The sequence below is a fragment of the Tyto alba genome, unplaced genomic scaffold (assembly GCF_018691265.1).
Source record: "Tyto alba isolate M040663 unplaced genomic scaffold, T.alba_DEE_v4.0 Super-Scaffold_35, whole genome shotgun sequence".
Lineage (NCBI taxonomy): Eukaryota > Metazoa > Chordata > Aves > Strigiformes > Tytonidae > Tyto > Tyto alba.
In genome coordinates this window covers 205,919-228,757 of record NW_024881310.1, presented here as the reverse complement: position 1 = coordinate 228,757, position 22,839 = coordinate 205,919, and the positions used below count along the sequence as shown (strand labels likewise).

At 52.3% G+C, this 22,839-nt stretch overlaps 2 protein-coding genes across 2 annotated transcripts; one reads left to right on the top strand and one right to left on the bottom strand.

Moving 5' to 3' along the window:
• Window positions 1-7,215: 7,215 nt before the first annotated feature.
• Window positions 7,216-8,151, bottom strand: LOC122154255 (olfactory receptor 14J1-like). Its single transcript, XM_042801613.1, has one exon. It carries the CDS (start codon window positions 8,149-8,151, stop codon window positions 7,216-7,218), a length of 936 nt encoding a protein of 311 aa, XP_042657547.1.
• Window positions 8,152-21,354: 13,203 nt separating this feature from the next.
• LOC122154254 (olfactory receptor 14A16-like) lies at window positions 21,355-22,305 on the top strand. Its single transcript, XM_042801612.1, has one exon. The coding sequence runs from the start codon at window positions 21,355-21,357 to the stop codon at window positions 22,303-22,305; it is 951 nt and encodes a 316-aa protein (XP_042657546.1).
• The last annotated feature ends 534 nt before the right edge of the window (window positions 22,306-22,839 follow it).

Genomic DNA, 22,839 nt, shown 5'->3' with positions numbered 1-22,839 from the left:
TATAAATTTGCAGCACAGGGAAGTAACCTCTGTGCTCAAGAGAACACAGGCACCGCTGCGTTCAAGAGTACTCCTGGCAAATGCATTCAGTGTAGCAAACAAAACTGTCACTATAAAAGCCATTCCCTTCCACTTCTGAATTTGCCTTGGAAGTGTTCTAGCATTTTCCTGTAAGGCTGAACTTGATAAACGCGCAAGTTTCTGTTCAAGACCCGTACAGCAGCTCTGAATCAGAGGATAATTGTAGAAAGGTCTACACAAATGCATATGGTCATCTACAGGCAAGAAAGCAAACGCAAGTTAAAGAGGTAACATCATATTTTTAAACTAAAATCTTTGACTAGAAGGACAGAAGATCGTACAAGAGAAGCATCAAGCACAGGCAAGACTCCAACTCTGACAGAAGCCAGTCTTGTTTCTGCCTTTGCTAAAAGAGGTGTAAGACACAAGAGTCTCAAGTGCCAGTAAAGTTGATGGAGCGTTCAGAACATGCAGCGTAAACTGAAGCTCACTACCAAAAAAAAAAAAACAAAACCTCAAAGGAATGGGTTTTTAAACATGTCACATGAGCATTTATAAGACAATTAAGGCTGAGAAGAAAATTTATAATCCAGCCAAATCAAGAAGTATTTCCAAGGTGCATTTTTCCCTCAAGCAATAAATAAAAAGATCCCAACACACAGGTAATGTTTTTACTGGAAAAAGTACTTGCCGTTTAATAGCGATATGTTTAAAATCCCAACTATTTCAAGCTGTGGACACAAGCAACTCCTTGAAGTCTGAGGCATACTGCTCTTTCTAAAAAACACCCAGGAAAGAAACTGCTTGTATTATTCCACACTGTCTACCTGAAAACCCAGTAGAGTCTCCGCTTCACCAACAGAACTTCAGCACATGCTGTCACTGAGCCAACACGACTTGTTCTGGATGAAACATGTACAAACCCAGGGCTGAGCAGGTGTTCGTAGGAATCACTTACTGGAGAATCTCCCGGTTACAAATGCATTCCAGTTTAGGCTCACCTAAACCCTCTGGAAGGAGACTGGGCCGACAGAACCAGATCACCACTTGTGCAGACAAAGAAATGAGGCCAGTTACCCCTGGCTGAGTTGTCAAGTCTGTGAAACCTGATAAAAGGCACAAGATGATTTTTCTTATGCAAATCCTTTCATTTTGACAAAACTCCCTTCAACACCCTAATTAGAAATTATATAAATAAGAGGGTAGAAATCTGTCTTCCCATTTCTTACTACATCACTTTCTTCTTTGATGACAAAATCTACCATCAGCACCAAAAGAAAAAGCAGCCCTACAAAGAACCAGATTCACTAAAGGATAAAATAAAAATAAAAAAGAAAAGCCTGAACTATTAAATATACTCATGAATAAGACATTTCTTTTTCACATAGCAGAGATTTTTACTATAGCAAAGGCATATTGTTTTTTCCCTCAACATGCCACGGACAATTGATAATATAAAAGGCTATAGAAATTCAAGTAACTTAATTTACAAGTTACTCCTTTACTCTTCCTTTCTGTTTTTTATCAATTTTCAATATAATATTTGCAGGCAATTATAAATTTCTAGCCAAGAATGAGAAAGAATACTTTGCAGCATGACCCCACTCAGGTGCTGTCATTTCAACCCAGCTGCTCACAGAGCTTCTTGCTGAATGGAGCCTCCCCGACCCATCCACAGGAACTCCACAACACTTTCCCTCGACTCAGGGCACATGAAGTGTCAGCCCCAAGCTCCCAGATTCAAGCCCCTTCTCCCAGCTACAGCTGCCTGTCCTCCACTCCTCAAAAGCAACAAAAGCTCCTGTTCCCACAATTCCAACCCAAGCAGAATTCCGAATCTTAATAAAACACACCAAAGATTTAGTACTGCTCTTGGCAAACCTCTTTCAGCAAGCTCTTGTGCTTCTCTTAGAAAACAGTTTCAGACTGTGCTAAGGGTGCTCAAAAGCAACTGGCAGCGCTGCAGAGACAGAAGTGTCTGTGGGTCAGCGCAGGGGCAAGAGCCATCGAACAGCAGAACACCTTTTCAAGAGTAAATATTAAATCATCAGCCCACAGAGCAATCTCAGAGTCTCAAACTACGCTCTTCAAGAACCACCTGCAATATCACATACCAGCAGGTTACTGAATAAGCTCAATTAGCAAGAATGATTTCAGGTGAGCAGAATGACTCCTGCAGGGGAGAATTCAGTCTCCACAGCCGGCAGAGCCACTCAGCAGGTATTCTTTATTCGACGCGTCGGGGATCATTCCTGCTAATATGCATACCGCCGTAGTGGAGTTGATGATATTTCCACACAATTCACTTACACATGCATGGAATTCCCAAGAACTAATTACAATATTCATTACTTTTCCAAGAAATCATTATAATCCGTTGCCGCCCACTTCCACATGCTCACTACAGTCTCTGGGTGGTCTTCTAGGCCCCGCAGTGGTCGTTTCCTTCATCATTCTCATCTTCTTAGTCCTACCCAAAAGTGCACATCAAGTAGGTGTCACCATACCAGTGAGTAAAATTCCTCTTAAGAGGATTCAGCCATGTGCAAAAAACTCCTATTAGAATTAGCTTGGAATAAAAAAATATTCAGTCAAGCCTACCAACCAAATGACTGTTTATAAATTTGTCTATATAGGAGTAATGTGTTTTTGGCTGGGTAGGAGAGAGACTAAACCTGGGGAAAAAATCCTGAAAATGTTCGTGCTTTCAATGTCTGAAATAATGTTCAGTTCAGAATAGGACTAAGTTTGCTTAATCACTTTCAACCTTTAAGACCGAACATTTGATTCAACACAAAACAATGTATCTATTCCTAATGGCATTCTAATGGAAAAATGCCTCAGCTTGGCACACGACTGATTTTTTTAACAGTTACGTAGCCATCAGTGTCTACTACACCTACAATTCTACTTCACACGTAGCAAAACCTCAGCCCGGCGGGATCAGGCAGAGCCCCACACCACCGGCGTGTGCTGAGCAGAAGTGTTCCAGCAGCAGCAGTTTGTTTCTCCCGGCCGTGTAACTTTAACAGCCTTTCCGTGGGGATGCTGGCAATCACTGACTGCCCTTCTCCCTCAGCTGGCTCACAACATTTGCAAATGCGTTTCAGTTTTAGCAGATAATAAAACCTGAAATCACCATAATTCCCATCCTCTTTTGGTGCTCTCCTCAAACACTAACCCCCTAACACAGAAATTCCTTGCATAATAAAACTCTTTCTGTGAGAACACAGCCACCTCACTTTGGAGCACCCGGGCTCCTGCACCCAATGAATGTTCAAAACCCAGCAGGAAGGATTTCTGAGTGGTTTCTCTGCAAAATGCAGACATTAAAAATAAATTCTGGGTGTGGAGGTGTCACCATCCCAGCCCTCTCCCCACCCCCGGCTTCTTTGCTGGTTTTCACGCGAATCTGGCAACCTCTCCCATTGTGGGGGTGGACACGGGGGCACCTCTCCCATTTTGGGGGGAGGATGAACATGGTAGCTCGTCTCCCGTTTTGAGGTGGGGATGAACACGGTACCTCCTCTCCTGTTTTGGGGGGGGGATGAACACAGGGGCACTTCTCCCCTTTTGTGGGGGAACGGACACGGGGGCACCTCTCACATTTTCGGGGGGACACGGGGACACCTCTCATGTTTTGGGGGGGACATGGGGGCACCTCTCATGTTTTGGGGGGGGGATGAACACAGCACCTCCTCCGCCAGTTTTGGGGGGGGGATGAACACGGCACCTCCTCTCCCGTTTGGGGGGGGGGGGGGGATGCACACAGCACCTCCTCTCCCGTTTTTTTTTTGGGGGGGGGGGATGAACACGGCACCTCCTCTCCCGTTTGGGGGCAGTATGAACACAGCACCTCCTCTCCCGTTTCAGGAGGGAGATGCACACGGCACCCCCCCTCCCGTTTTTTTGGGGGAGGGGGGGGATGAACACAGCACCTCCTTTCCCGTTTTGGGGGGAGGGGGGATGAACACGGCACCTCCCCTCCCGTTTTTTTGGGGGAGGGGGGGGATGAACACAGCACCTCCTTTCCCGTTTGGGGGGGGATGAACACGGCACCTCCCCTCCCGTTTTGGGGGGGGGGGGGGGATGAACACGGCACCTCCTCTCCCGTTTTGGGGGGGGATGAACACGGGGGCACCTTTTCCAGTTTGGGGGGACACACAGGTGCACCTCTCCCATTTTGGGGGTGGGATGAAGACAGCACCTCCTCTCCCGCTTGGGGGGGGATGAACACGGCACCTCCTCTCCCGTTTGGGGGGGGGGGGGGATGCACACAGCACCTCCTCTCCCGTTTTTTTTTTTGGGGGGGGGGATGAACACGGCACCTCCTCTCCCGTTTGGGGGCAGTATGAACACAGCACCTCCTCTCCCGTTTGGGGGGGGGGATGAACACAGCACCCCCCCTCCCGTTTCAGGAGGGAGATGCACACGGCACCCCCCCTCCCGTTCCGGGGGACAGCCCCCCGCCGCCGGGCCGTTCCGCCAGCGCTGCCCACCCAGCCCCGGGCCATCCCTCCCGAGGCCGGGGCAGCGCCCGGGCCCAGCCGCCCGGACCGGCTCCGGAGCAGCCGCAGAGGCCGCGCCGCACACTCCGTGCGCCCCAGCGCCCCGCCCGCCGCGGCGGCGGCTCCAGGCTCCGGGCCCGGCCCCGCTCGCCGCCGCCTCCCCTGCGGAGCCCCGGGGGTCTCCCCCCGCGCCGCCGGGCTGCCGGCCCGCCTTCTGCCCCGGCCACGCCGAGCGGCGCGGAGGCGGCGGGCAGAGGCGAAGCCCCTCCGGCAGCCGCCGCCGCCTCGTCCCTCGCGCGCTCCCAGACCTTCCCCTCGGGCCTCCCCGCGCTTTCCCCGGCGCTTCCCGCCGCGGCGGGCAGCCGCCCACACGCACTCACCGGCCCCGGCCCCGGCCCCGGCCCCCGCCGCTCCCCCCGCGCCGGGCCGGCCTCCCCCGGAGCGGCCGGGGCACCTCACCCACCCGCCCCGCCCCGCCGGGCTCCGGCAGCCTCTCTCCCTGCGCCGAGGCCGTGCCCACCCCTGACCCAGCCCCGGCCCCTCCTCCGCCTCTTCTTCCTCCCTCCCCGCCCGGCCCCGCAGCCCACCCTGACCCCTGCCCGGCGGGGGTGCGCGGCGGCGGCGGGGCCGGCAGCGGCACCGGGACCCCGCCAGCGACGGGGGGCGCCGGCAATGCCGGCGGGGCGTCTCCTTCGAGGAGCCGCTGCCGCTCCTGCCGCGCTGCGGCTGCTGCGCCGGGTCCCCGCAGGCCCCGGGGGTGGAGACGGGGGCCCGGGGGCGGGCGAGCCGGAGGCGAGGAGGCAGCCCCCGGCCCTGGGGCCCCTGGTTTGACGGTGGGGTTCAGAAGTTCATGGTGAATGAAGTTTTCTCTCCCTGTAGACCAGTAGTTCATTGACTACAGCAAGTGTTCACCCTGGGATCTGTCCTGGCAAACATCTTTACCAAGGGCATGGTAGAACTGAAAGAGTGCACTCTCGCTAACGTTGAAGATGCCACCAAACTGTGGAATTAAGGGTCAATATGCTGGAGGGCACAGTTGCCATCCAGGGAGATCTAGAGAGGCTGAGATGTTGTGGATTAATCACAGTAGACTGCTTAGGCTCACACAGCCACTCACTCACTCCTCCCCAGTGGGAGGGGGGAGAAAATTGGAACGGTGAAAGTAAGAAAAATCATGGGTTGAGATAAAGACAGTTTAATACATAAAGCAAAGCTGTGTGCAAGTGTCAAGCACAATAAAGAAATTCATTCACTACTTCTCACCGGCAGGCAGGTGTTCAGCCATCTCCAGGAAAGGAGGGCTTCATCATGCACAGCGGTTATTTGGGAAGAACAATGCTGTCACAATAAACATCTCCCCTTCCTACTTCCCTGCAGTTCTTATTGCTGACTACAATGTCATACAGTATGGACTGTCCCTTTGGTCAGCTGAGGTCAGCTGTCCCAGTTGTGTCCCCTCCCAGCTTCTTATATACCCCCAGCCTACTTGCTGCCAGGGCAAGTTCCCCCAATTATGATGCCAGTGAGAGCAATCAGTTAATTGTCCCCCCCATAACCCCAGCAAGACATAATCTCATAACATACAATTTGCAGCCTCCCCCAGTATCCAACTTTCCCTGCCCCAGCTGTGTCCCATGTGGGGATTCACAGACAGCCCTTCTCTGGGGTCTGCCAGGGTCTGGGCCAGAAGAGAGGCCGGGCAGGGCTGGCCGGTGCCCCCATACAGGCACTGAGACCAGCAGGAGGATGGAGATGGTTTAGCAGCAACTCTCACCCATAAACCTGGGTGAGCAGCCAGTGCTGGAAATGACCAGCGAGATAGGCTGGGGGGTGCTGCAGAGCTCTGGGCACTCACCCCACAGCCCCAGCCCCTCGGAAGGTCACAGCAGCTCCTGGGGCACAGAGGGCTCTCAGCCTCCCCATCAGCCCCAGGGCTGGGGCCAGCCATGCCATGAGCAGACGCAGGCCAGCGTCTCCCTCTCTCTGCTGCTCTTCTCTCCAAGAGATCCTGATTGCCCAGTGCTGGCAGCCCCTCTGTGCCCGTCCCTCTCCCCAGCACAAGACTCCTGCACTGGGGGCTCCCCAGGCAGCTCCTGCTGTGCCAGCCAGAGAAAAGCTGCCCAAACTGGTGCCTCCAGAAATAGGTCTGCTCTTGTCGCGGGATGTCACCTCAGGCACGGCCCTGAGCTGGCGGTGCTGCTCTGCAGGGCAGTGGTGGCTGAAAGCCACGGGGAGATGGTCCCAGGGAGATCCCCATGGATCAGCCATCATTGCCATTGCACCGGGCACCCCCACGTGAAGGGGCAGCACAGGCCTATTCCCTAACACATCCCCCCATGCCCTCCTGCCCTGAACCCCTGGAGAACCCCAGCACAGCAGCACGCTCAGAGGGGCAATTCCTTCAGCCTGTTCCTGACCTCAGCTTTGGAAGAAGATACCAACCTCCAGACATGGGCACTGAGACAAGCCTCTTTTATTATAGATATGTTTAATGGAAGGCCAGCTGTACTGTCCTACCAGACACATGTAGAAAGGGCTCTGGGTCAGAGAGGCTGGTTCATGTCTGTGAGGTAGAGGAGTGGATGCAGACATTTTGGAACAAACAATAGCTTTACAAATAAAATGCTTACTGCACAAAAGGTTTCAGATATGAGTTGCAAATGACTTCTGAAGAGACACAGGCAGCTTATTCCTGATGACAGACACCTGACTGAATCAGCTTCTTCAGTGCGTCCTTCATCTCCTGGTTCCTCATGCTGTAGATGAGGGGGTTCACTGCTGGAGGCACCACCGAGTACAGAAAGGACACCACCAGGTCCAGGGTTGGGGAGGAGATGGAGGGGGGCTTCAAGTGGGAAAACGTGACAGTGCTGATAAACAGGGAGACCACAGCCAGGTGAGGGAGGCATGTGGAGAAGGCTTTGTGCTGTCCCTGCTCAGAGGGGATCCTCATCACGGCCCTGAAGATCTGTACATAGGAGAGCATGATGAAAAGAAAACACCCAAATACTAAACAGGCACTAAACATGATAAGTCTAATTTCCCTGAGGTAGGCATCTAAGCAGGAGAGCTTAAGAATCTGTGGAATTTCACAGAAGAACTGGTTTATGGAATTGCCTTGGCAGAGTGGTAGGGAAAATGTGTTGGCAGTGTGCAGGAGAGAACTGAGCAACCCAGTGCCCCAGGCAGCTGCTGCCATGTGGACACAAGCTCTGCTGCCCAGGAGGGTCCCGTAGTGCAGGGGTTGGCAGATGGCAACATAGCGGTCATAGGCCATGACAGTAAGAAGGAAATATTCTGATGATATCAAAAATAGAAACAGAAATAGCTGTGCAGCACATCCTGGGTAGGAAATGGCCCTGTTGTCCCAGAGGGAATTGGCCATGGCTTTGGGGAGAGTGGTGGAGATGGAGCCCAGGTCGAGGAGGGAGAGGTTGAGGAGGAAGAAGTACATGGGGGTGTGGAGGTGGTGGTCGCAGGCGATGGCGGTGATGATGAGGCCGTTGCCCAGGAGGGCAGCCAGGTAGATGCCCAGGAAGAGCCAGAAGTGCAGGAGCTGCAGCTCCCGTCTGTCTGCAAATGCCAGGAGGAGAAATTCGGTGATGGAGCTGCTGTTGGACATTTGCTCACTGCAGGCAGGGAGGTTGAACTAGAAGACATTGACAAGTTAGGACAGACTTCTTTTATTCAGTTTATGCTGTTTCCCAAAAAGTCTCCTCAAAAATATTCCTCTTTCTTCCGGGGAAATATATTCCATTTCTTTTTATTAACTCAGATTTGTGATGTTGCTGAGGAGACATTCATTGAAGGGGCAGAAATTCTCATCTTTCACAAAAAAAAGGTTCCCTGTGCCCTAGTACAGAGTCAAGAGAATGCTGGAGCAAGTCCTGGCTCTCTGCTCCCTGGAGCTGTTTTCTGCCAGGAGTCATTTCTGTGTCCCCATGTCACTGCCCTGACAGTGCTGCCAGCCCCCACCCCACCCTCTGTGTGCTCAGCTCTGCCCTGCAGACCCCTCCTGGCAATAGGGCACTGCCCAGGGGCATTCCCTACTTCCAGATTCAAAGGAGAACAGCAGGCAAAACCAGAACCCTCAAACAAAAATCATGCTGTTGTGTCTGTAAGTAGAGGAGTAGGTGAAGGCACTTTATGAAGTTTCTGGCAATCCTGCTGATCCCTCAGTTTAACATTTCAGGAGTCTCAGTGAATTATTCAAATTTCACAGTCCATTTCTACTTTTTCTTAGAAGAAACATGAGATCATAGACCCTACAAAGGTTCACATTATTAAGGTGGCCCCTGCTTTGAACTTCCTCTTGAAATGCCAATGTCCTAGAGGTGATCTGGAGCTGTGAGCATCCCTGATCCACGCAGCAGCCTCTGGAGAGCAGAAGGAGCCTGCCCTGGCGGGGGGCTCTCCTTCCCCCCACAGCTTCTCCCCACAGCGCCGTGGGGAGCTCCCCGGGCAGGCTGAGTGCTGACCCTGGCAGGCGGCAGAGTCCCTGCCCCAGCACACAGCCCCCTGGGGTGCAGGGACCCTGCTGGGAAGGACAGCCCTGGGCACCCCTGCCTGCACACCCGGCTGCACACCCCTGCAGCCGGCCCCGCCAGAAGGCAGCCCTCATGCCCTGGCCCTCGCAGGGGGCACCAGGGAAGCCCTGCTCGGGAGCAGATCCTCCTCCTCCTCCTCCTCCTCCTCCTCCTCCTCCTCCTCCTCCTCCTCCTCCTCCTCCTCCTCCTCTAGGCAGGAGGCAGATTCCTGGCGGCTCTGCCGCCTTCCCCAGATCCCTCCCCGAGCTGCAGCTGCATTGCCCTGCACCCCCAGACTTACTGTGGCCAGGGCCCTGACGCTTTCTCCTCCTCGGAGCTCTCAGCAGCCTCCCAGCCCAGGCTGCCTTGAAGCTGTGTGTGCCTCGCTGCTCTGCCCTGGGTGCCTGCAGGCAGTGCCCCCAGCCCTGCTGCGCTTTGCAGAGGAGCTGCTCCTGGGCAGAGCTGTCTCTCTGCAGCGCTGCCCACTTGCCAGGAGCTCCCTGCGGCCCAGGAGCCCGGCCCAGCTCAGCACCACAGCAACAGCCCAAGGTGCCACTTGCTGTGGCCCCTCTGGGCTCCCTCCAGCTGTCCCTGGAGCTCCAGGGAACCTGCTGTGACACAGCCTCATGCAATCAGTGGTTTTCCTTTCATCATCTCTGGAGAGACTCTTAGTTTCAGTAGTAGCATTTCCCCTATCAGGGAAAGAGTTGGCTCGAATAATCACCTTTTCTTGACTCATCTTTAGGCAGGACAGCCAGACAGGGACAGATAGGGCTCTCCTTTACCCCTGCTGAGGGAAGGGATTCAGCTGAGTCCAGTCAAGGCATCTCTTCCTGTGTTTGATGTCCTGAGACTCAAAGTAGACTCAGCTCACTGCCATTACTGCCACAATGATTTCAAGAGGTGGGATTCCTCTTACCTGTCTTCATATTATCATTAAACGTGCTCCTGCAGGTGAGCTCCTTGGCTCAGATCCCATGGTAATTAATGAAGGGGGAGGCCAGGAGTGAGCTGTTCAAATACAAATGTCTGGTGACAGCTGAGGTGTCAGGGGTGGCTGAAGTCATGGGCAGGTACCTGCAAACTCAGATGGAGCAGTTCACAGAGACAGCAGGGCAGCATCTGTGGGCATCCTCTTGGAGGCTGCTGGGAATTGTCTTTGGCCAACTGAAATGACAGCTGATGCCCAAAATAAGGGCAACTGAACCTGTCCCTTCTCATTAAGTTCAAGGCATTTTGCAAAGTTATTCCTCTGAGCAGCTGGAGTCATGTGTTATAGGGACAGCTCAGTCTCTCTCTTCTCCTTCTGCTGTATTTACTAGATGGCCACTGACGACGTTGGCAGTGGTTTCATGTTCATCCCCACATTGCCTTACCAAATCCAGGGAATCTACTCAATCTCATGTCCAAATCCAGGCCCACAGAGCTTCATGAGAGGTCAGGGCTGGCAGGGACAGCACAGGAACTACAGGAAAGCAATTCCCATTCAGGGTTGGTGTAAGACAAACACCCCTGACACCATCACAGACAGAGTGATTTGAAGCATCAGCCATCAGATGCCACCAGAGAAGCAAGATCTATCTCTCCTCTACCCAACAGCTGCAGGCATTGCATGAACACAAATGCCCCCACACGAGGTCTTCACCCACTCTCTTGATGATTCAATCAAGGAACAGACCAATCATTTTCACAGTATGCTTGGGTAAATCTTGTCATCAGGGATAACTTCATTTCCAACAAAGGCCCTCACAGGCAAAAGGGATATCACTGAAGTAAAAGTATTTCTTTCCAGGGATGTACTTCTCTGGCACTGGGGACATCACGGTTTGCTCACTCTCTTGGCATCCAATTTCAGCTTTATGTTTCCATCACCACAAACTCTGGCCTGTATCTGCTCTGAAGCAAAGCCTCTGAACACATGGGGACTGGGACACTTGGTACCACGTTTCTCTAAGACAAGTCAGAGCTTGGCCTGGTGCTACCCCTGAAGTGCTACGACCCAAATGTGCACTGATGCCCTCAGCCAGGAGAAGAGGGCGCCTGTGGGTTTTGACATGAATGGAGAAACTGCCATAATCTTTCCAAAGCCCCCCAAGGAAGTCTCTGGCTGGAGAAGCCTGGGCCTCACTGGGGACTTTAATGGCCCCAGCATTTTCTGGAAGAGGAACACAGCAGCATGCAAACAGTCCGGGCGGTTTGGGGACAGCTTGTTTTCATAGCTGCCAGATGGGCCAACAAGGGCAACACAAACCTGGAGCTGACACTGGCAAGCAAGGAAGAGCTGGTCAGGGCTGTGAAGACTGGCTGTTGGGACAGTGACAGCGGAATCCGAGCTCCTGAGGGCAGTGAGGAAGGGGAATAGAAGACTGCAGATGCCAATACTCAGTGGAGCAGATTTGGCCGAATCTGGGGAGTTTTATTGGGGATCCCACTGTCAGTAGCACTGATGGGCAGCAAAACCAAGTGTACATGATCTTCAAGGACAGCATCCTCCAAGCACCGCATTCTTCTGTATCAAAAATCATCTGAAACTTGAAAGAGAATTCAAGGGCAACAAAAAAAGATTTTACAATTTTAGGAACAGTCCAAAAAGAAATAAGGGTAATATGTGGTCACAGTTGAATATAGTATGAGTAGGTGGCAATAAGGCTGAGATACTTCATGTCCTCTTTGCCTCATATTTCACCAAGAGGTTCTCCTATGGCATTGTGCCTCAAGGCAGGACTCTAGAGGAAAACAGCCAATAGTGGAGGGGAATCAAATCAGGGGCTACTTGACCAAACTCAACTGTTACCCATCAAATGGAACCAGATGTATCAATCCGTCTTTACATTGGGGGAGAGAAAGTGTCATCAGCTTGCTCATCCTTGTCCATGGCCCATGAAAAAATGTATGAGAATGTACAGAATGGTTTAAAAATTCTAAAAATGAAATCTTCTTTACACACTGATTACAACGATGACTTTTCTGCATATGTTTCAGATTTTGCCAAACATCCTCATTCATGGGTTGATTCAGTTGCGCACGAAGTGGTGGCTATGGCCTCCAAGTTACACTGGGGTAGCTGAAGCCCTCACATTTGACTGGAAAATGTGACCCCGAGCTGATGGGAGACTTTCCTGAGCAGGAGTTGGTTACAGACACGGTGAGCCAAAGCAACTCAGTTGAGACAAGTCATTTTTCTCACTTGAGTAGAAGAGGAGGCCTGGAAAATTGCACCCAAGGTGTCCCCTCTTGGAAGTGAATGAGAAATGAGTGGGTCTAGATGCTGCAGAGCCTACTTGCAGACCCACCTGTAGCCCAGGTATACTGGGATGGGTGCAGATTTGGAAATCCAGAAGACAGCATATTTTATCTTCTGTCTCTTTGCTTCCCTCTCTGAACTGATGGAGCTCGTGACTTGAGTTTGTGAGTGACTGTGAGTGAATATGGACAGAGTCTGGGCCAGGGCATGCCCTGGGGTTTCTTGGTATCTCTGCTTGACAGAAAATATATTTTCCATTGCTCTAAAGCCACCTGCAGTGTGGAAAGTGGACTTTGGAGGACGTAAGGTAGAATTAATATAGAGCAGAGGACTGTATTTTGTTTTTTATTGAACCGTGCCTTCATTTGGTTTTGGTTTTTGGCAATTAAGAAACATCCTTCTGTGTCTGTGTGCACCTCGATTCCCAAGTACAGCAGATTGGAGTTGGTGTGAATGGGCTGAAACGTGCAGCTACAGACCTGTGTGGAGAAAACTCAGATTGAAACAAAGGTGCTGTAAGTCCCATGAGAGAAAAGTGGGATTGGACATAGGGACAAACACTGTCCAGAGGGTGTCTGACATACAGGGTCTAGACTTCCCTCCATATTCAGACTTAATCAGGAGATGCTCTAGAATCAGTATCAATTGCAGTTGGGTCATATCCCTTAGTGTGTAAGCAGAAAAATAAAGATTAGTGGAAAAATAAGAGTTTTTTTTCTTATTGACATTTAGTACTGAAAAATTATCACTGTGATTACAATCCTCAAACCTCAGAAGAATTCAACCCAGAAGAATTGAGGAATTCAGTTCTGCTAAGAGACTTGACTTGTGCAGGCTTTTTGCATGTTAATGAGCCCTCTGGTGCCAAGTTGCTGAACTGCAGATCCTGGAAAGGGATTGAACTGGACTCTAGAGAAGTCGGAGTCAGCAGGAACCCTCCAAATTCCATGAGGGTGTCAGTGATCGCCACCGAGGGCCATCACTGAAGAGCCCGTGGAGGGAATGAGGAGACAAGGTCCCTGTCCCGGGGGGTGGTGAAGCAGGAAGGCAGAGGCACTGCTGCCAGCCTGAAAATCAAATGTTCATGTGGCTGTGAAAGACCTTGATGTGTTTCCTCAAGCAGGCTGTTCAAGCCCTGACCCCCATAGCCTGGGAATGGGGATCCTTCCCCTCAGGGGATGCTGAGGGACTCTTCCCGGGGGCAGTGAGATGTAGGGGGGTGTGATGCCAAGTGCAGAACAGTGGGAGGACTCCTCCCAGGCTGTGAGGAGGGTAGAGGAGGAGGCAACAAAACGCTGTGGCTGTAAGGAACTGGTGTTCTCTCAGGGACCTCAGTGGAAGAGACAGCAGCCATCGTCAGAAGGACAAGGCTTTCAGTTGTGTTGGGGGGTCCCAGACACATCGGAGGGGTCATTCCCACCACAGGCTGTCCTATACTTGCCTATGCCTGCGCCTGTTTCTGTGCAGATTTTAACCCACACCCCTGTTTCCCCACCTCACTCTGATCCCATGGCATCCCAAGATTTACTGGTGACACTCTGTCCTCAGTCACTATTTGTTCAAACACAAAACTGTCATTTTCTCTTTTTTTTTGCAAATTGCTGTGAGTTCCCTATAACCTGTGGAACTTCTTCCAAAGCCCTGCTATTGTTCCTCAATTGTCAAAGTTATCCCTGAACCCAGCCTCACTTCAATCTTCTATATAGCTCCATGTCTCAGCACTGAACTGCACACCCTCCTTCTTCTGATGCCTCCAAATCAAAACTCTACTTCTTTCACTTCTCTACGATACACTCCCATACCTCCCTCTGCCACACACCTCGCATCTTCCTTTCTGTTACACACACACTGCCACCCCCCCACACACACACACTCTCTCCCTGCACTCCCATCTGTCTCACACACCCTTCCTCTTCCCCTGCAGCGATGGGACCTCAGCCCAGGAGGTTTGTGCATCCTCCAGGCTCCTGGATGTTTCCTGAGGCCCATCCAAGTGTGGGGAGTGAAGGAAGGAAAGAGAGGTGTCTCAGCCTCCCCATCAGCCCCAGGGCTGAGGGCCAGCCATGGCATGAGGAGACGGAGGCCAGTGTCTCCCTGTGTCCCTTGCTCTGGTCTCCCAGGCATCCTTATTGTCCCCTGCCAGCAAGCCCCTCTGTGCCAGCCCCTCTCCCAGGAAAAGACTCCTGGCCCAGGGGCTCCTCAGGCTTCTCCACTTACCCCAGCAATAGAGAATCTTGATCCAATCTGGTGCATTCAGAAATAGGTTTGTCCTGAGTGGAACAGGTGAGAAGGTAAAGAAAATACAAAAAGACATCCAGAAATTGAAGTAGGGGATATTTCCCAAATTAAGTGCACTGTCTTAATCAAAACAACATAAGATCTTAGGGTCCACAGACACAGACTCTGGTTACAAATTAAATAACTGCAGCTAGATATTGTCCAACCACAAGATTTAGAAAGAGAACTAAAGATTTTTGAAAATGAGCTAGAGAAAGATGGAACAGCATCTCAGTTTCTAGCAGAGGAACATATTTTCACTAACATAAGTGGCAATAAATGCAATGCCTTCACTGGAGTCTGGGAATTCAAACGTAAGTCTTCTTCAAGTCCCACTGGTTCTTCTGGGAAGGCCCAGGTTCCTGTGGGCTGCCACCATGGATCCTGGTACCCTTGCCAGCACATTCTTGGGGATGACCCATAGTTAAAGTAACTTAGAATGTTCAGGTAGAATCTAATTAATCTCATCCATGAGCTAAGGCAAACCCTCTGAGCAGAGGGAAGGACAGTGAGTGCTGGCCTAACAGGAAGCAGGATGTAGATCTCTGGTATAGGAGCTGTCTTTCTCCTGCCATGACCAGTGCAGATTACGCTGGAGTTAAAGCCCCAGTCCAGCACCAATGGAGTGAAGACCCACGGGCACAACTGCAGATTGATTTCGTGGGTCTTCTGCCAGTGACAGCTTGAAACACCAAATGCATCTTGGTAGTAGCACATCCTATTAGTAATTGGACAGAAGCCCCTCTTGCATGGTTGCCACCACTGAAAATCTACTGTTTAACAGCGTCATTTCTTGATGGGGTGTGCTGCACAGCACAGACTCTGATCTCGGCTTTGTTGCAGTCATTATGCACAAGCCCTGCAAAGCCTGAAGGCACCACGTCCCAGGCTGGTTCTGTCCAGCCGTGGGGCAGGGGAGAGGGAAAGGCCAGGAGAGGGGCTGGGTTTGGCTGTTGAACGTGGGCTGCAGCAGATTTGAGGAGTCAAGGGAGTGGATGGGGAGAGATGGGCAAAGGCAACACCAATGGTGGTGGTGATTGCGAGGCCACCACTGCTACAGGAGCCTGATTGGCCAGCAGCTGGCCCCAGAAATTTGGGGCCAACAAGTGCATCACAAAACCACTCATCCCAGCAGAAACAAGCTAGGGACAGAGAGGACGGGGAGAGGCAGGCCAAGGGCAGGTGGCAGGAATGGTGATGATGCTGAGGTGGCTTCCACTGCAGCAGCCTGACTGGCCCTCAGGAGACATGCTGGCCAGCAGGCATTCTGAGGTCATCCAGTGCATCTGAGAACCCACCCAGCAGAAATTACCTCCTTGGGGAGGGGAGGGCTGAGGCAGGTGGAAGAGGCCCACCTGCGTTCTGATTCTGGGGGCACCTCTGTTCTTGTGACCTGAGCAGCCATGGCAGGCAGGAGGGCACGCAGGGCTCATGGCCTCCCTGATCAGGACTAGCCCTGAGACTGATGGAAAATCATTTCCTTATGTCCAGGGTGAACGTCCCCAACCCTCCTCTTTCAGCCTCTTAACATGCTCCATGGTGGAGAACCCCATTCTGTATTCTTGCAGACCTCCTCATAGGTGCGGAGAGGCTGCAGGGAGCTGCCCCTCAGCCTTCCCTTCTCCAGGCTGCACAAGCCCAGCTCCCTCAGCCTCTCCTCACAGGCAAAGTGTTCCAGCTCGGCCTGTCTTGGGGGCCATTCACTAAACCCCCTCCAGCTTGCCAACATCCTTCCTGTACTGGGGATCTGCAATCCGGACACAGTAACCTGGACAAGCCCCTCTCGTGATCTCCTGGCCGTCCTGCTGGCCACAAAGGCCTGGGTGCAGCTGGCCTCCCTTGCTGCCAGGGCACACGGCTGCCTCCTCTCCAACCCACCCAGACCTTTCCCACGGGGCTTCTCCCAGCCAGGCAGCTCCCAGCCTGGGCCATTGCCAGGGGGATGTCCTGCAGGGTCACACACGGGCACTTGGCCTTGCTGGGTTGCCTGAGGTTCCTGCCAATGCGTGCTCTCCTGCTCGTGGAGCCCTTTCCCTCAGCACAGAGGACTGGAGACCTTTTCAGTACAGAATTAGGCAAAGAGGGCACTGAGTGCCCCATCCTCACCTGTCTCTGCTGTTATTAAATCACCCTCACCATTCATCAGCAGCCCTGTATTTTCCTTCTTCTGCCTTGGTCTCTAATGTGCAATTGAAGCTCTTCCTTTTGCTCTTGACTTTTCCTTTCAACCACCAGCTCCAGGCAAGCTTTGCCTTCCTAAAAACAATGAGGTCAATACATATTAATTTGTTCTTTGTAAACTGTCCTTGCTGTCACCTCCCGGCAGCTACTTCATGGTCCCTGTCAGAGGAGCCCTGTCCCTACATTGACTCAACCTCCCTGCCCCATAAGTACATTATTGTCAAGGGAAGACCCGTGGTGGAAGGAAGGTGTCTAGGGCAATCCAAACCATGGGCAGTGGAGAAAGAGAAACAAGGGTGGGCTGTTGCTATGCTAGGCTATTGTACTGTAACATCTGTACCTAAATAGATAGACAAAATGGATCCCTCCAAGAGTTGGACTTGAACCTTCCATCTATCCAGCACCTGGCCCTGGGATCCTCTCATTCCCCTGCTCTACCATGCACAAATTCTGGGTCCGTGCAAACCTCCTGAATTCCAACAAGGCCAGGTTCAAGGTCCTGGCCATGCATCGGGGCAATCCTAAGCACAGGTACAGGCTGGGCAAGGAGTGGATTAAGATCAGACCTGCAGAAAAATACTTGGGGGTAAGAGTGGATGGAAAACTGACTATGAGCCAGCAACGTGAGCTCGCAGCCCAGAAAGCCAACCGTGTCCTGGGCTGCATGAAGAGAAGAGTGGCTAGCAGGTCGAGAGAAGTTTTTCTCCCCCTCTACTCCGCTCTTATGAGACTCTACTTGCAGTGCTGTGTCCAGATCTGGGACCACCAGCATAAGAAGGACACAGACCTGCTCCAGCTGGGCCAGAGGAATCCATGAAGATGATCAGAGGGCTGGAGCACCTCCCTTGTGAGGACAGGCTGAGAGAGCTGGGGGTGTTCAGCCTCAAGAAGAGAAGACTCCAGGGAGACCGTCTTGCTGTCTTCCATTAATTAAGGGGGTCCTGCAGGAAGCATGGCAGGAGACTCTTGATCAGGGATTGTAGGGAGAGGTCAAACGTTAAGGTTTAATGCTAGAAGAGGTTAGATTGAGATCTAAGGAAGATATTCTTTACTGTGAGGGTGATGAGACACTGGAACAGGTTGCCCAAAGAGGTGATGGATGTGTCCTCCCTGGAACTTCTCTAGGCAACCTGTTCCACTGTCTCCACAATCTCATGGTAAAACATTTCTTCTTTAAATCAAATCTAAATCTAAAAACGTTGTCCCTTGTCCTGCCAATACAGGCCCTGATAAAAACCCTCACTTGGTCTTTCTTGGCCTATGACCACACTATTTTAATACAAACAACTTGGCGAGTGCCCAGACATCTCCCAAGATGGGGTTTGGAGGCCTCAAGCGCATGAGCAGTATAGGGAGTTTGAATGTAGTAGCATAGTGGAGTGGAGACATTGGACAGTCTAGGAGTAGACTGACTGTGCTTGAAGAGAGGTTTCAGAGCTGTTGATTTTATTCATAGTGGAAAACAGCATGAGAAAGAAATAATGTCATACTGTGCAGCTGGGGAAGGCCAGAGTGGACACAAGCAGCAAAGCAACACATCACTCAGAAGGATTCAGGATCAGCCCAAGGCTTTGTGTTTCAAGCAAGAGCCAGGGAGGATGGTGAGAGATCAGGAAAGGAATGAAAAGGCTCAGGTGGGAGCGAGGTGAGACAGCTGGGGGGATGAGGACAGCCTCCAGGGAAAGAGGCACAGGGGATGCAACCCCATAGGACAGCCTGTGGTGGAGATGACAGAGGGCTGTGGAAAAGCTGAAAGCCCCAACAAAGTCAACCCCATCACGACTCTGGCTATGGCTGTTGTCTCTGCCACTGATGCCTGTGAGGAGGCACAGTCCCTTGCAGCACGGGAGCCTCATGGCCTCCTTGTGCATCCTCAGGAGCCTGGGAGGTGCACATCTCCATAGCCCCTACCCCAGGCAGAGCCCTGAGGAATGTGGGAGGGACAGGATCTCCCTTCCCAGGGGCTGGGGGTCATGGCTTGGCCATTTGGTTAATGGGCTTAGGGCTTGGAACTTTGGCTTAATGCAACACATTCAGGTTTACTCAGCATTTGCACCACCTTTCACTTTTAGTTTCTGACTTGTCATCACTGCCTCCAGATTTCTACTCTAACAGGACCCTGAGGAAGCTTTGTCAATAGTGGCCCTCAGTGGGAGCCATTAACAGTGCAGGAAACTTTGGAGTTTGTATCTGATACTGACTCCTTGAGAGGTTTCATCACCTACCTCTCCGTGCCTGAGGTTCATGGAGTTGGCACCAAACCCTCCTGAGGGGTCATTAAAGTGCCTTGGGCTGTTGCTGTGGTGCTGAGCTGGGCCGGGCTCCTGGGCCGCAGGGAGCTCCTGGCAAGTGGGCAGCGCTGCAGAGAGACAGCTGTGCCCAGGAGCAGCTCCTCTGCAAAGCGCAGCAGGGCTGGGGGCACTGCCTGCAGGCACCCAGGGCAGAGCAGCGAGGCACACACAGCTTCAAGGCAGCCTGGGCTGGGAGGCTGCTGAGAGCTCCGAGGAGCAGAAAGCGTCAGGGCCCTGGCCACAGTAAGTCTGGGGGTGCAGGGCAATGCAGCTGCAGCTCGGGGAGGGATCTGGGGAAGGCGGCAGAGCCGCCAGGAATCTGCCTCCTGCCTAGAGGAGGAGGAGGAGGAGGAGGAGGAGGAGGAGGAAGAGGAGGAGGATCTGCTCCCGAGCAGGGCTTCCCTGGTGCCCCCTGCGAGGGCCAGGGCATGAGGGCTGCCTTCTGGCGGGGCCGGCTGCAGGGGTGTGCAGCCGGGTGTGCAGGCAGGGGTGCCCAGGGCTGTCCTTCCCAGCAGGGTCCCTGCACCCCAGGGGGCTGTGTGCTGGGGCAGGGACTCTGCCGCCTGCCAGGGTCAGCACTCAGCCTGCCCGGGGAGCTCCCCACGGCGCTGTGGGGAGAAGCTGTGGGGGGAAGGAGAGACCCCCATCACAGAAATGACAGTGCTGCTCACAGCTCCAAATCATTCTGAGGACTTTTGCAAAGGGTCCTCCTGAAGAAGGATGTCAAGACTGCACTTGAAATGCAGCGACTCTTTCACATTTCTTTTCTTGTTTGACTGGGTGGAATGGTTAGATTATTTTTTTATTGTGGAGAAGGCACTCAGATCCCTTTTCTCATTACCACTTTTCTGAGCTGCTCCTGAGACCCTGCACACACAGAGCTGTCCCTGGGCAGTGTCCTGCTGCCAGGAGGGGTCTGCAGGGCAGAGTTGAGCACACAGCAGGTGGGATGGGGGCTGGCAGCACTGACAGGGAGGAGATAAGGGGACACAAAAGCAGGTCCCAGCAAGGAAAACCCCAGGTATCAGAGACATGGACAGGGAGGCAGAAAGAGTTGCTCCCAGAACACCATGGGAGGGGGGATTTGAGTTCCTCCCTGACAAGTCCTTCAGTTCAGATGCCTTCCATGGAGCAACCCCCTGCTCTCCTCTCTCACTCAACACAGCCTCTGCCCTGAAGGCCATGGGGCACCTTTGCAGCAGCCTCAGCCTTGAAGAGGAAAATTTACTCAATACCTAACTGCCTGTCCCTTTCTCACTCCAGCAGTTCCAGCATTCGGGAATTTCTCCATTTTTACTTTCCTGTATCTACTCCTCTTACTGCCATCCCTGGACTTACTGGGATGGGGGTACAGGGTTAAGCTGCATTTCAGATCCCAACCCTGTGGGTCCTGCTGTGCAGATGTGTCCATGGGAGTAAAGTTTCCTCATAATCTGTGGGCTCAGGGGAAAATAAAGGACCTAATTCTCTCTTCAGGACACCTCCATTTTAGGACATTCAACTCTTGCTCTGAGGGGTTCATGCTGGGCTGCAGGTTTCTCTCCAGGTGGGCACAGCTTTCCCAGGACATCTCTGTGTTATCCAGCAGCCCCAGGGAGGAAACACCTCAGTGCGAAGGCCATGGAAATGCTGCTGGGCATCTGCACACAGGCAGCTGCAATGAGCCCTCTGTGTCCCTGGCTGGGAGGGGAGAGCTGAGACCCTCCTCAGGTGCGATGAGAGGGGCTGAGGGCTTTGGAGAGCTGTGCTTGGAGACTGGATTCCTCTAGTCCCAGCAGTGTCCAGTTTCTTGTCTGGGGAAAATCTGTCTATCATCATCCAGCTCAAAGTGATGCCGACACAGAGCAGAGGAAACCAGGGTTGATGGACAGAGCAACTCTCCTCACTCTGAACTGCAGGACAGACCCTTGGCCTCTCAGGACCCAGAAGTTTTCACTGGGAGTGCAGCAGAAATGCCAAGAATTTCAGCCTTAAAACCACTCCTTGTGTGGTGGTACAACTAGAACAGTCTGAACAAAAATAATCCCCAGAGGTCTGCCCTGCAGTCAGGTGAATTGTTTGCAAACATGCTGAAAACCTCTTTGGAAACATGACTGAATGTAATCTCAGATCACATGTGTTCTGATTTATCTGTGGTTGTCTGGCAGGACAGACTCCTCCAGAGCTCACAGCAGAGCCCCTGCTCCATGGGGCACCAACCTGAGCTCACAGGAGGGACTGGCCGAAGGTCTTGGTTAAAAGGGAGAGGCAGTTGCTGAGAGATACAGAGTAGATTTTATCTCAGAGAAGTCTACCCTAACTTTTCAATGTCTTTTCCTCCATGGACAGTGCCCAATGACCAGTGGAAGCAAATTTTCAATGACAGCTCCATCACCGAATTTCTCCTCCTGGCATTTGCAGACAGACGGGAGCTGCAGCTCCTGCACTTCTGGCTCTTCCTGGGCATCTACCTGGCTGCCCTCCTGGGCAACGGCCTCATCATCACCGCCATCGCCTGCGACCACCACCTCCACACCCCCATGTACTTCTTCCTCCTCAACCTCTCCCTCCTCGACCTGGGCTCCATCTCCACCATTCTCCCCAAAGCCATGGCCAATGCCCTCTGGGACAATAGGGACATCTCCTACTTGGGATGTGCTGCCCAGCTCTTTTTCTTTCTCTTCTTGATAACTGCAGAGTTTTCTCTTCTCACCATCATGGCCTATGACCGCTACGTTGCCATCTGCAAACCCCTGCACTACGGGACCCTCCTGGGCAGCAGAGCTTGTGTCCACATGGCAGCAGCTGCCTGGGGCACTGGATTTCTCTATTCTCTGCTGCACACTGCCAACACATTTTCCCTACCCCTCTGCCAAGGCAATTCCATAAACCAGTTCTTCTGTGAAATCCCCCAGATTCTCAAGCTTTCTTGCTCAGATTCCTACCTCAGGGAAGCTGGGCTCCTTGTGGTTAGTGCCTGTTTAGGATTTGGGTGTTTTGTTTTCATTCTTTTTTCCTATGTGCAGATTTTCAGGGCCGTGCTGAGGATCCCCTCTGAGCAGGGAAGGCACAAAGCCTTTTCCATGTGCCTCCCTCACCTGGTCGTGGTCTCCCTGTTTGTCAGCACTGCCATCTTTGCCTACCTGAAGCCCCGTTCCATCTCCTCCCCATCCCTGAACATGGTGGTGTCATTTCTGTACTCGGTGGTGCCTCCAGCAATGAACCCCCTCATCTACAGCATCAGGAACAAGGAGATCAAGGATGCCCTGAGGAAATGATAACAGAAAGATTTTGTGAAAAAATAAAGTACCTGTCTTCTGTAAATCACTCATACTTTAAATCATTACATCCCAGTGCATAATCTGTAGCTTTTGTTGGTTTTTGTTGGGGTTGGGTGGGCTTTTTTGCTTTCTTTAATTTACATGGTGTTCTCTACAAAGAAGTGTCAATATTTGACCCTTTTCTAATAATGCATCTATCAAGCTTTTGTGTGACCTTGAGACTGTGTAAATTAGGACCTATGCTTTCTTTCTGTTTAAACAAGATAAAGGATGATGCAGCAACATGTTTCTCTGAGATCATTCCTCCAAGGCCATCTCCTGACCTGCTGGGTTAGTGCCTGTGTGCAGAGGTGGATGGGAAAAGCACCACGGCACAGTAGTGCTTCCAAAAAACACAACCATTTGGTCTTTACAGTGCTGCTCATTTTCCACTTCCACTTTCTGCTCCTGAGCCCTTGTATTGGTCTATGATCTGAGTGGTTTTGTGCCTTGGTCACTGTCCCACGATGTGCCAGTCCTGTGACCGCAGGC

What these genes read in the sequence shown, in the direction of transcription:
- LOC122154255 (XM_042801613.1), bottom strand. Translation starts at nt 8,151, where the DNA reads ATGTCCAACAGCAGCTCCATCACCGAATTTCTCCTCCTGGCATTTGCA.
- LOC122154254 (XM_042801612.1), top strand. Translation starts at nt 21,355, where the DNA reads ATGTCTTTTCCTCCATGGACAGTGCCCAATGACCAGTGGAAGCAAATT.